Consider the following 14698-nt stretch of genomic DNA (forward strand, 5'->3'; position numbering starts at 1 on the left):
AGTATTTTTGAATATATAATGACATTACTGAGTATTCTAAGACCTTAATTGAAGTTTAAGACGACTTAGAATGCATATTTGAATGTTAAGCAGATATGTGCTAAAGTAAGCACCAGTGCTTAAGTGCCAACACACAATGCTTAAGCGCAATAGTTAAAAAAAGAGAAAAAAAAATGTGTAGAATTAATATTCTAGAAGGATTACGTGTAGTTTAGTGGCTTGAAATGTAGTTTACTGGTTTGTGAATGTGAGTAGTGGGTCTAGGCTTCACACAAGGCCTATAAATAGCATGGAAAAGAAGAGAATTTTTACCCCACATCAAATTTTCATTCTAAATTCTAAGTGAAGAGAAAAAAGAGTAACATAATTTTAAATAATGTCTTCTTGGGAGATTGAAATGAAGAATAAAAATCCATTAAGTATTGTTTCATGGCTCAAAGTGCGCTAGAGTTATACAACAGATTCCTAGTCATTTGTATAGAAGGAATAGAGGAGAAGATCACAAAGATTGAAGCCGATGTGGCCTCAATTGAAGCAAAAGTGAATGAGACTAACACACACTTGGAGCATATTGGATGGCAACTTGAAATGCAATTCAACCATACAGATCACATAGAAGAAGCGAACACGGCGATGTATTTGAAAAACAAGTGGATCTAAGAAGACTCAATGAGAGTTCCTCACCACCATCTATTCTATCAAATCTATTTTCCAAATGAATCAAGGGAAATAAGTGAAAGGTTATGATCAGTTCCATTGGAAGGAGAATGGAATTAAGTTCGAGAGTCTAGTTTGTTTGTTCATATTTAGTGTTTTTTTGTTTTATGTGTTTTGTTGTTAAGTTTGTTTTATGTTTGAATTGACGTGTTTAGGAGATATCTCATCCAAGAATCTTTGGATTGAAGAAAATATGCGCAAATTTTGTTTGTATTTGTTTTGAAAAATTAATGAAAGTGTTTGTTTGTGTGAAAAACTATGTGCTCTTTAATGTTGAATTGAAATTGTAAAATTTTGTGAATTTTGAGAAGGAGGAGAATAGAATGGGAAGAAAATAGTTATTAAGATTTATTAAACCATTTTGGGGTGGATGACTTAAGCTAGATGAGCATTTAACTTGAGAAAATAAAAATTATCCAAAATTGTGCACTGTTGCGAAAACGCCAAAACCCCGCACGTAAGTGCAGGTTACCCGAGAGTTAGGCGCCTAAGCGTCGAACCAGTTGCGCTTAAGCACCAGTTCACTTAAATCAGTGTGTGAACGGTTAAAAGTGAAAAATTGAACCGAAAATTGCCATTTTTACCCCGACCTTCGTCTTCTTTCTCTAGCGTTTGCGATTTTGGACTTAGGGCACCTCTTAAGTTGAAGATTTTTTGGTGGAATTGGGCCAGTTAGATTTCATCTTCTCGAGGTGAGAACTTCACTTTTATGTAGAAACTTTTGATTTTCACCGTATATTTGGAGTACATTGTGGATTTATCCAAAAATCAATATTCATGGTGGAAACTTAAGAAAAATCTATGGAAAATATAATGAAATGATAATTTAAGCATTTGGAAGTTAAGTTTAGTGATTTTGACTTGAGTTTAGGATTTATTGTGAATTTTATGTGATTGTTAGAAAATGACATCAAAAATGAAAAGGAGCAAGGGGAAGTCCAGCTTTGATACAAGCAAATTTGTCAGTCCAAAAGCTCAGGATTTATATGCAGAAGCGATTCAGTCGAGAAAGTTGATTTTTAAGTTGTGTTTTAAAAATCCGGGCAGAGCTGTGAAAAATAATGGATGATAGGAGAGTGAAATTTACAGGGAAACTCAATCATGACTTAATTAAAATTACAGAGAAGAAGAATGTCGTTTTTCAGATTTTTATTTAATTTATAAATTTATTTTAATTCAAAAATAGGATTTTCTCAATATTAATTTATTTAATTAATCAAAATAAGATTTTTTTGGTCATGAGAGAATTATTAGAGGTTCACCAAGGTCATAGGAATACCTAGACAAAATTCAATGATTTTTCAAATTATATTTTAATTCTTATAATAATTTAATGATTTTAATGATTATTTTAAATAGAAAATATGTTTTAATTACAAATATTATTTTTTATATTTTTATTAAATCTCTTCGAGTCCACAAAACTCAGAGAAACAAGTTTCATATTTTTTATGATTTTATTTATTTAGTTATTATAATTATTTTAATGAGAAATTAAGGAAAACTCATTTTAATCTTTTACAAATTTATTTTTAACTTAGAAAAATTAGGAAATATATTCTAATGAGGCCTAAGTGATCAGAAAACATTAGGAACACTTTAAACCATTTTCATGTTTTTGCAATTTTTTATTATTTTTAATTATTTCTTAATTTAAAATATAGCTTAAAATAATGTATTTTCTCAAAAATAATTTTTGTTTTTCCTAACTACCTCTGATCATAAGGAACTTAGTAACCACTGATCATAAGTATATTTATATTAATATAATTATTTTTGTACAAAAATGACCATTTTCTTAGAAAACCAACTTTAGTACTTAATCTTAATCAAATAAATTTCGAATTTTTACAATGGGTCAACATGATTTTTCTACACAATGTGGAATTGATTTTATTTATTTTTTTAATAATATTTTATTTAAATAATTTAACACAAGTTATAATCATTTAACTAACTATAAAAACATACAAAATAATCCAAACCATCATGATATTTTTCCTAAGCTCCTCTGACCATAAGAAACCTACTAAAATTCATCTTATAATTCTCCAAGTGGTATTTTAATTTATGTAATTATTTTAATCCAAAATAGTTTCCGAGCTTGAAAATTAGGGTTACATTCATAGAGATGCTCTTTGATCTTTGAAAAAAATCAGAGAACATCCCCTCTGCCATAAGGAAGGACCAAAGTTTTAAGCTTTGATAAAAAGTATTTAATCAATCAAAATTAAAATACATCAGTGGCTATTTAATTAATTAAAAATCAGGGACTCATTAAATAATTTTTATTTTTGGTCCACATTATTCTCTCTGTTCAATGAACAAGAGAGTATTTTTATTTTATTTTTATGATTTTTCTATCCAAAGTTATGAATTTTGAAGTTTTGGCATTTATTTAAATCATTTAATCCAATTTTTCTATTTATCCGACTCAGCTGTCGCGTCAAACTAAGGCGCATCGAGCTTTACATACGACGTTTCGACGCTCTCTAATTTGGCACCACAAACCACGTAGCTGCCTTGTTAGCCCGTTGTTAACACACCTAGAGTTCGTCTGGCGACAATTGTTCCATCCATCTGATACATGCTAGATCGGATGGTCCTCCACCATAATCCCCAATTAACCTAGCCTGTAAGCTGTACAACTTCAAACCTTAAGATCTCTCTCGATACTCAACCAAATCACATGAGATTTGTTCCTGTACCTTCATCTACTCAAGAAGAACTTATCTATAGGTTGATTGAGCATGAAATACAGTATATACACATGGAGAACCAAATTAAGCTGGGATTGAGGGGAGAGTTCAATTCCTTTGCCTGAAAGGTGTAGCCTCAATGAAATGGTTGGAGAAGCTTAATAAGAGTCCATCAAGCCTCCAAATGAGTTGTTGGGCTGTGGTGAACTACCTAGGTATGATTTTGATCAAACTGGCTTTCAGGTGTCAGTTTTTAGCTAGGTTAGAGGATCTCTGTGATAGGACTTTTTTGGGGAACCAACTCCTCTTAGTGTGGGGATGGTGTGGGCTCAATTAACTAGAATTTGGTGGACTGATGAGGTGTGGAGAAATGTGGTCAGAATTTCCTTGGTTTTGAGCTCAAAAATTGAACTCAGATAGAGAGAATTACAATTAGAAATTGGTGGGAATGAGTTTCTCTAAGTTGTAAGGACGCCTGGTGAGATTTTGGTAGAGTTTTGTTTAGTTTTTGGTTATCCTCCCTTATGGCTGTGGAGGATGTGGGATTAAATAGCCATGGAAGGAGTGGAGCTTAGGGCTTCAACTCAGGTGCACTTGGCTGCCTATGTGGAGGGCTGAAGAGTGACAAAGACTAATTGGGATGAGCCACATTGGATGGGTTAATTTGAGTGTATTTGGGTGAGATAGCTCTCTTGGTTTCGGGTTTTCTAGCCACTAGACCAACCGACAGGGCGAGGGGTGGTGGCCAGAGAAGTCATGAGAGTCAGGAGAGGGTTAATAATGATTAAATCTAAATGGTTAAGGTTGATGGAGAGTGTATCTTGGATTATGACAAATATGGGAGGAGATCGCTTGAATTAAGGGACTTTTGGTACATAACTCATATAGGGTGGGCTAGGTGGGTCTAGCCTATCCATAAGAGTCCAAATAGTGGTTGTGGTGGCTTTAGTTGATCAATTTGGTTTGGTTTGGTCAACTTTGATGCATGGGTTTAATTTTAAACTTTTTGGTTTGAATTTGGGCTTGGGTAGAGCTAGTGATGGCACTGAGCTCAATTAATTGATCAAAATATTGTAAATTATTGTCACAAGGAGTTTAGAAAAAAATTGAGTGATTTGGATTTGATTTGGAAGCTCAATTAGATGGAATTTGGCTCATGGCTAATTTTGGAGCGTTTTGGTTAGCCTTAGGTTCGGATTGGGCTAGGGCTTTTGTTAGACCCAATTGATGGTTCAAATTGGTGGTTCAAATTGGTCTAAGGGGTCTAAGGGATTGTCATGAAGAGTTTTGAATATCAATTGAGTGGAAATTTTGGGTTTATGATGTTCAGTTTGGTGGAATTTGGAGTTTGAGGAAAAATTGAATTTGAGTGAGATTGGGGCTCTACCAAGGCCAATTGAAGGTTCAATTTTATTTGAGGGAGTGTTTTAAGGAGTTTAGGATTCAAATTGGGGCAATTAGATAGTTTTGAGCGTTTAATTTAGGAAATTTTGACTAATGGTCAAATTGGGGAAATTTGGATTTAGATTGAAATTGGGCTTGAAATTAGGTTGAATTGGGCTTGGATTTGGTTTCAATCAATTTTAAACATGATGAATTTGAGGTTAGAATTGAATTTTAGGAAAATTGGGATCAAATTGATGGACATTGGGGGTGAATTAGGGTAATTGTGCCTTTGAGGGCAATTTGGACCTTTTGGTCAAAAATGGTCAAATTGGTTAAATTTGACTCAATGGAATTGTCCAAATTTGTTTTGGGGTCATTTGTAATGATTTTGAAGGCTTTGAGACAGTTTGGGTCTCTAGGAGTATTATGGTAATTTTCAAAATTTTGGGTTGCTTTGGATAATTTGGGTGGTTCAAATGATTTGAAATGATTTTTGAACAAAGTTGAGCAATTTTGGGTAATTTTGGGAATTTTGGTCAAAATTTGGGTTTCAAGAGTTGTTTGGTAATTTGGGTAGATTTTGGGGACAAAAGGCTAAATTAGGTATTTTGGTAGGATTTGGGTTGCCAACCACACAACCACCCTACTTGAGCAATGGACCAATAGGATTCCCTACTTTGGGTCCTCCATGTGCTGGTCTTAGCTAAACCCTAGCATAAGGCTATTGGCATAGGTAACCATCTACATGAGTTTTTCATTAAGTTAAGGGACCATCTAAGCATATTTGACTTAAGCCTGAGGTTGTGAGTGTATGTGAGTGGTATGAAGTGTGTGTGTGTGTGTGTGAAACTAACCAAGGCCATACAACCTAAGGTCCATTGTATGGCCAAGTAATTCTATGTGGACTCCATTTGAGCTCCACCATATAGGTCCCACCTACTAAATGTTAGAGGTTATGACCAATATGTGGAACTTCAAATTGAGCAAAAAAGAGTTTAAAGTTTCTAATGGTGAGGGTTCCTTTACTAGTCCTTTAGGAATAGTCAACAAGAAATTCTTATGGCTAGACCCTATACTTCTAAGGAGGATACTAGACCTCAACAAAAAATGAGGTCAATAAATGGACCCATAAAAGGTGTGGTGTGTCGGGCCAGCACACCACATGTATTGGCATTGACCAAAGAGATTAACAAAATCAACACTATTGCCTTAGTCAACACAATCAAAACTTAAGAAAAATGAGTGGAAAATTTCCATTAGAGAGTAAGCAGTGACTCCCGTTGGGAAAAAAGGAATGGGATTCTGAAATAACCATCAAGAAAACTGACAGTTGCGGCGAAGATTTTATTTCAATTTGATGTTCAAAAATTTTCATTTTGATTTCAATGTCAAAAGTTTTGGAGGATAGAATTATGTATGAGGAGACCGAATCAAGATGGAAAGCACAAGGAATTACATCCAACTCATGAGGTGACATCACTATAAAGAACAACAACCATTAAGGACATTACATTGGGAAGAAAAGACTATGGCAGTTTGGGCAACCGCTAGGGACATTCATCCAAACTGGATCTAGTTGATGAATGGCAACAACTAGGTACATTACGCCAAACTTTAGGGTGGGAATTAGAATTTAGGTACTAAGTCTAAGAGGACAACTGGAATTCAGGTACGAGCCTCAAGATGAGAATAAAAAAAATCATACCATTTAAGGGGGTCTGACTCCGATCTCAAAGATAGGGAGCCTTGATTCAATTAAAGGGATTATTCTCTCAACCTCTGGAATTTGATTTGAAAGAACGTGATTGGAGAGGATCCCAAAGAAACGTGGAATTGGATGTAACATTCTCAACCTCTAGAATTTGATTTGAAAGATTGTGATAGGAGGGGCTCTTAAAGCAACATAAAATCAGATGTAACATCCTCAACCACTGAAATTTGATTTAAAAGATTGTGATAAAAGGGGATCCTAAAGCAATGCAGAATCGGATGTAACATCCTCAACCTCTGAAATTTGATTTGAATGATTGCAATAGGAGGGACTCCTAAAGCAATGCAAAATCGGATGTAACATCCTCAACCTCTAGAATTTGATTTGAAAGATTGAGATAGGAGAGGCTCCTAAAGCAATGCAGAATTAGATGTGATATCCTCAACCTCTGAAATTTAATTTGAATGATTGCAATAAGAGGGGCTCCCTCAGCCTCTGGAATTTCATGAGTGTGGAAAAATTTATTGGATAGGATGTGGAAAATGTGTGGACCGAACAAGAAACCAAGCAAGGACAAGGAGATTTCATGAAATGCGAAAAAAAATTCTCTGATAGGAGGTGGAAAATATGTGGACAAAATTAGAATCCATGCACTGATGCAAAGATTTCATGAAATGCGGAAAAATTTCTCAAATAGGAGGTGGAAAGTATGTCGACGGAATCGAAATCCATGCACAGAGCCAGAGTTTTCATGAAATGCAGAAACTTTTGGGAACAGGAGGTGGAAAATAGGTTGACAGAATTATAATCCATGCACCATTTTGGGCATTTCATGATTGTGGAAAAATTTTCTCGAATGGGATGTGGAAAATATGTGGACCAAATAGAAATCCATGCACTAACCCCCAAGATTTCATGAGTGCGGAAAAAAAATTTCTCAGATAGGATGTGGAAAATAGGTGGATGGAATTGGAATCCATGCACCGACTCAGATATTTCATGAAATGCAAGAAAATTTCTCAGATAGAAGATGGAAAATATGTGGATGGAATCAAAATCCAAGCACAGACCCAGAGATTTCATGAGTGCGGAAAAAGTTCTCGGATAGGATGTGGAAAATATGTGGACGGAATAGAAATCCATGCACTAACCCCCGAGATTTCAGGAGTGGGGAAAAAAATTTTCTCGGATAGGAAGTGGAAAATAGGTAAATGGAATTAGAATCCATGCACCGAATTGGAGATGTCATGAAATGCAAAAAAATTTCTTAGATAGGATATGGAAAATATGTGGATGGAATCAAAATCCATGCACAAACCCAGAGATTTCATGAGTGTGGAAAAATTTCTCGGATAAGAGGTGGAAAATATGTAGACGGAATCAGAATCCATGAACTGACCCAGAGATTTCATGTGTACGAATTTTTTTTTTTGATAGGATTTGGAAAATGTTTGGACAGAATCAAAATCTAAGCACCGACCCATAGATTTCAAGAAATGCAAAAAATTTCTTGGATAGGTTGTGGAAATTATGTGGACAAAATCAGAATCCATGCACCGACCGGAAGATTTCCTTAAATGTAGAGAATTTTTCAGATAAGAGGTGGAAAATATGTGGACAAAATCATAATTTAGATACTGACTCCAAGTGCTAAGATTTCATGAATATAGAGATTTGTAGAAATTTGCTGAGATTTTGTGTGAATTGTGGCACTCGATGGGGCGTTGTGACAAATTTGTACAGATAGAGACGTTCGTGTTGTGAAAGCAGAGAGCATGGAACTTCGAATTCAAGAGGAATTGAATTTTTAATATTATCATTTTTCTTGTTGTCTTTATCATCATTTGATAATCAAGGTATCTTCCAAATTTAATCTCCATTTGATTGATTTTTTTAAAATTTATTTTATATAAATTTTATTATCAGACTTTCATTGTATCATTCTTTGTTCATTAGAATTTAGAACCAACATGTGGTTCTGTGGATTTTTATCCATTGCACAAAAAAGATATTTGAAAAATATACTAAAATCTAAAAGAAACTTCATAAATTGCTTCAAATTTGTGTTACAAACTGAACGCATGCTGAAGCTATCAAAAGATAACATGTTGAATACATTCTGAAGCATAAAATGTTGAATACATATCAAATACTGAATGCAACAGAAACATTACATATCATATCTGCCATACCATGATGCAGTACAAAAAGTGACAATATCTATTTATATGTCCTCTGTGGTGAGCTCATGATCAAGCTGGCCTTTTAAGCCACGCTCTGAGGAAAGAATTTTTTTTTCGTACACTTAAGGGTACAACTATATCATAGCTCTTATGGGCACAGTTCTTCCAATTTATAATCCGGATGGAATCCATGTGGTTTCTTACTGTCTTCCATTCTTCTTAATGTAACAGAAAGTTTGCGTTGTCGCACTCCTGTGATGGAGTGCTTTGCCAGATCTGCATCATTTCCTTTCAAAATTAAAACTGAACCTACTGGCAATGGGATTTCAACAGATCCTAAAAATTCTCCAGGTCCAACATTATCAATTTCTTTTCCAAATAGAATATTGCTATTGCTCATAAAGGACACTGTGTAAAAGGGCCCGAAAAAATCATGGTGATCAATATGTGGAGGAATACAGTCTCCTTCTTCATAGATGGTGATTATGCAGCTATTTGGGATACAATCTACCAGTAGTATGCGCCACCTGACCATTCTCTTAAACGTCGTTTTTATCATGGTAGGTAGAGAATCCACCTTTTCATATCTTAGGATTCCTTGGGGGTTCCCTAGCTAATCCTTTACGAAGTTATAGCAGCAACCACATTTACTTGTAATTCTTCCATTTCCCCTCATCCATTTCTCGAGCTCTGAGTAGGTCTTCTTCAATAATAAGTCGGACCGGCCTCTACCCCTTAAATCAAACATATAGTTGAGAATCCCCCTCTTAACACTTTCAAAGAAAACTTCAGTGTGTAGTTCAAGACCTTACAAGATGTTAACAAAATTTCCTTGAATTTTATCATAAAACTCAAATTCTCTTTTCTTGACTTTGCTCATCCTTTCTAACTCTCTGGTAGTAATACTTTGTGTTCATCGGGGTTTCTCCCCCATTTTAATCTCTGTGGGAAACCATGTTCGAGTCGGCTCTATATACAGTGGGTTGTATGACTTAATATTTTAGTGATTGGCCTCTTGTCACCCTATTTTGACAGCTTTATACTCCTCAAAGGTATAGTAACACTCCAAATAGAGGATGTTACATCTTGGGCACTACACAAATGCTCCTGTTATTGATGCTTCTCTTCTAATCTCAGTGTTGCATGTTGGGCAATCGTGCAAAGCTCATATAGAATATCTGGAAGTGTTGGCTCTGTGACAAACTCTGACTCATCTTTCGTGACGGGCAGATTGGTAGAGGTATCCCTCATGAATGGATCATAGAAAACCTCTTAAAGAATTTGGGTAAATGTTGCATCTGCATCTTTTATACGTCTTTTCTCCTAACATAGGAAAGCTCTATGTTTACGACAATAGGTCTTATGTCGTTGGGTCCTTCTAAACGGTGCATCCGACACGGACTGAGTTTTCTATCGGTGCAGTGATCATGGACCGTAAATGGCTAGTTTCTTCCATTAGATTTTGTAGCTTCACTACTTTCTTCCTCTACAGTGAGGAGTCATCTTTAGTACTAATTTTTAGTAGTGATGGTAACCTTCTGTCTCTCTCCAGCTCACTATGCTCATCAGGGGACCCTCATAGTCCACATTAACTAGATCGAAGTCCAACTCAAAGTTTACGATGTCATCCTAAGCTAATATTTCCTCATTAAGTACGAGATTCAAGCTGTCTTTAAGGGTGAAAATCTCCTTTAGCCCCAACATTTTTCTGGAGAAGACAGAAAAACGTCAGTGAGCTAAAATTTGGAACGAATAAGAATGACAACAAATTAGTTATTAAACTAATTTTGAATTTATACAAGTGCAAGTCTTCTATTTATTTAATTTAATTTAGTGAAATTTTAAAGTTAAAATGAAGGAAATTAAGGTATGCAAATTCAAATTTTCATTTTATTGAGGTTAATTCTATTACAAAATTTTGGATGCAGTCATATGCGCCGACCAAACAAAACATCCCAAAATAAGTAACATTTTTAAAAATTCATTTCAAGAAATATTATGTTGTGTAGTATATTTTCAAATATCAGCCATGAATCAATAACATAGGCCTTTTGCCTCAGAAATCCATTAGCTAGTAAGATCCTCCTGAATAGACTTTCTATTTGACAAATGGTCCCTCCTAAGTTGGTTCAAAATTTCCACCTATTTTGTAGTGCGCAAGAATAATTCTTTTGAGAACTAGTACGAGATCACCAACTTTGAACTCCATCGGGTTGACCAACCTGTCATGAACCTGCACCATCCTTGCTTGATAGAGTTCAAATTCTGATGTGCTTCTAATTTTTTTCCCTCGAGACCTTCCAATTCCTCATGTCTGAGCTTTGCACTATCTTCTATTATAATTTGATTGGCGATGGAGACTCTGAGAGATGGTATCTAGCGTTCTAATGGTAGTACGTACTCAGACCCATATACAAGTGTATAGGGTGTACATTGAGTGGGAGTTCTAAATGTCCTCCTGTAGGCCCACAAAGTTCCTAACAATTTATCATGCCATCCTCTTTTATTCTCATTCAACATCTTTTTCAAAATTTGCACTAGCATCTTATTAATAGGCTTGACCAGGCGATTTTCCCTGGGATAGTAAATTGTAGAGTATCTCCAATCATACCATGTTGCTTGATAAAGTTTTTGATCTTATTGCTTTTGAAGGTTGGCCCATTATCTGAAATTACTCTGCGTGACACACCAAAACGGTAGACAATCTAACTCTTGAAGAATTGAAGAACGTGTTGTACTGTAACCTCCCGTAACAACACTGCTTCTATCAATTTGGAGAAGTAATCTATAGCTTTAATAATAAATCTATGTCCCTTTTGGGATGGAAGGTCTATTGGATCTATTACATCTGTGCCCCAACACTCGAATGGCCATGAGGCAACGGTTGGATGTAGCACATTCAGAGGTTGGTGTAAGACCACCCCATGCACTTGATAAAGGTGATAATTTTTGTTTTTATCCATGCAATCAAATATCATTGCTGACCAATAATAAATGAGTCTTTCAATCTTCATCTTCATCTTTGTCCTTGATTGGTAAGCTCCACAAAATCTGACATGTATTTCTTGGACGATATTTTGTAAGTCGGCTCTTCTTAGACACTCAGCAACATCTGATCAAATGATATTTTGTAGAGGACATCACCCACTAGAGCATACAATATAGCTCTTCTCATGATGTGATATGCTTCAGACTTGTCCTCTGGTAGCTTTCTTGTTTGTAAATTTTCTATCAATGACTTGTGCCAACCTTCGTTAATTTCAATTACTGCAATCATCATTTCTTCTTCTTTTCTGAATTTGTATAAATTTTTTATGTCAATAACAAACAAAACCTAACAACCTTGTACTGTAATGTCAACTGAATCCTCTAGTGGATGAGCCAGTTCCTTAGCAAGTTTCGCTAAAGCGTCAGCACGGGCATTATCTCCCCAAGGAATCTGGTATAGAGTCATACTAAGGATCTATTCTAATAACTTCATTGTGTACTGATCATATTCTGCTAGCTTTGGCTTCAAACTCTTATACTATCCAACAACTTGTTAGATGACGAGTTGTGAGTCACCATAGATGAAAATGTCTGTTATATCCGTTAAGATTGCCAACCCTAATTCGATGATCAATGCTTAATATTCTGCTTCATTATTTGTGCATGACTCTATCAGGTGATAGGAGAATCTCAGCATACCCTGATCTAGTGTGATGAAGATTAGACCAATTCCTACTTTTCCTGCTATAACTATTTCTGATCCTTTGTCCTTTCTAGATGATGAAGCTCCATCAAAGTACATTTCCTAACATTTGGCACTGAACGACTCTATTTTTAGTATCTACTCATCTGGTAGCCATGATTGAGAGGGGACCAGTTAAAAGTGGGTGTGATGCAAAAAAAATATGCTAAATTTTATCTCTTGATAGCGCAAAGGGGAACAAAATTTATATTGAATTACAGCAAAATATTGCAATGGTCCCCTCGATTGCAAATGATGCATGCAAAGTTACATCTACCACCTTGTCAAATGTTTAGAAAGGTCGGATCAAATATTGCAATGGATTAACTTTGAAAATAAGGGTTACCTTATGAGAAAGCATGTAATGTCTAAGCTTCTGGGTGGAAAAAATTAAAGTTAGACAATGTTTCTAATTAGGTGGATACTTTACCTCCGTCGATATTATACGATGATTCTAGTAGTAGGGTGTGTTTTCCTTACCCTCTTCATTGAACTGAGTTAGCAAGGCTCCGAGAGAGTCTTCTAAGGTAGTGGTAAAAAGAATCAAACTTCCCTAGACAGGGCTACCAAAATAGGAGGTGTCAATAAATAATTCTTAACGTTCTCAAAGGGCCGATGGCACTTGTCTTCCCAAACAAATTTGGGGTCCTTTTTAATTAAGATAGAGAAGGGCTAACAAGTAACTGAGAGATTAGAAATAAAACGTTTTAGATAAGCCAAATTTCCTTGGAAGGAACATAGTTGTTTCAAAGTTTTGGGAGAAAGCATTTCCAAGTTAGCTTTAATCTTATCTGGGTTGATCTTGATTCTCCGATGACGAACAATTAATCCTAGAAATTTACTGGAGGTGACTCCAAAGGCACACGTTATGGGATTCATCTTAAAATTATATTGACATAATCATTTGAACATGATCCTCAAATCATACAAATGGTTTATTCGCTGTTTACTTGTGATGACTAGCTCATCCACGTAGTATTCCACTTGGTTGTGAATGAGGTCATCAAAGATCTTCATCATAACTAGTTGTTATGTTGCTCTATCGTTCTTCAACCTGAATGACATTACAGCGTAGCACAAAATCCCAATCAAAATCTTGAAAGCTCTAAGTACTGCATCTTTTGGAGCCATCTTGATATGGTTGTAACTTGAAGATCCATCCATGAAAGAGAATATCTCATGTATCGAAGCAATTTCTACCATCAACTCTGGTATCGATAATGGAAACTCATCTTTTGGACATGTTTTATTTAAATCTTTGAAGTTGACACAAATACGGATTTGTCCATTCTTTTTTCTTAACTAGTATATTACTGGCTAACCATGTGGGGGTATTGCTCTTTCTTCATGAAGTTAGTATCTATTAACTTCCTTACCTCAACAATGATTTGCTACTCTATCTCGAGGCGCATCCTTCTGGGAGCTTGTTTCGCTGGGGTCATATCTTTGTCTGCCGCAAGTTTATGAAGTGCAACTTCTATTGATAGCTCTGACATTTCATCACAGCTCCAGGCAAAGTAATCTTTAAATTCTGACAATAACTTTATCAATTCTGTGGCTTCTTTTATTTTTCATCATTATTTCTTCATCCAAACTTTCTTCCACATCAAGGTTAATGGTTAGCCTAGTCTGTTCAACAATCGTGTTGGCTCTTCTTCGTCCACGTCTCAGGCCTTGATCTCGGGTGTATGGGCTAAAAGAACCTCTAACAGCTCATTGTGAAAAAATGGTAGTAAATCTTTAAAGTGAAGTTGAATGGCTCTTGTGATTCTTCTACATCCTTAATCTCATTTACCATGATTTCTCGGGAGAAGGCAGTCTTCTTTCGAGGTGCGTAGTAGGTGACGTCTTCGTGGATGCCAACTTCATGACCTAAAAATGGTTGTAAATTTCACTTGATGTAATGGTCTTGTCCTTCTTTAAAATACTTGATACATTGGTGTAGAGAAGATAGAACCATGTCATGCTCGTCAATCCATAATCAACAAATTAAAGCATTGAATGATGTCTTTATGTTGATAATATGAAATTTTGTGGTTGTTACTAGCTCTCCAACTTTCATTAACAATGTAATCAATCTGAGGGCTTTTTGTTCCTTCTAGTTAATTTCTCTTAACATCATCTTATTGGTTGTAATCTCTTGAGCATCAATGTCCCAGTATGCCAACGATCGTAGACTCATTCAGTTGAGTGATGCTCCCAAATATACCCAAAACTTTGGACAACAAAAATTTGCTGATATTAACAAACACGTAGAGCGGTCGGTTGTGGT

General features: G+C 35.5%; 1 protein-coding gene across 1 annotated transcript; it reads right to left on the minus strand.

Annotated features, from left to right (window-relative positions):
* Positions 1-8844: 8844 nt before the first annotated feature.
* LOC110031254 lies at positions 8845-9231 on the minus strand. Its single transcript, XM_020734368.1, has one exon. The coding sequence runs from the start codon at positions 9229-9231 to the stop codon at positions 8845-8847; it is 387 nt and encodes a 128-aa protein (XP_020590027.1).
* Between the last annotated feature and the right edge of the window lie 5467 nt (positions 9232-14698).

Source organism: Phalaenopsis equestris, unplaced genomic scaffold, assembly GCF_001263595.1.
Source record: "Phalaenopsis equestris unplaced genomic scaffold, ASM126359v1 Scaffold000799, whole genome shotgun sequence".
Taxonomy (NCBI): Eukaryota; Viridiplantae; Streptophyta; class Magnoliopsida; order Asparagales; family Orchidaceae; genus Phalaenopsis; species Phalaenopsis equestris.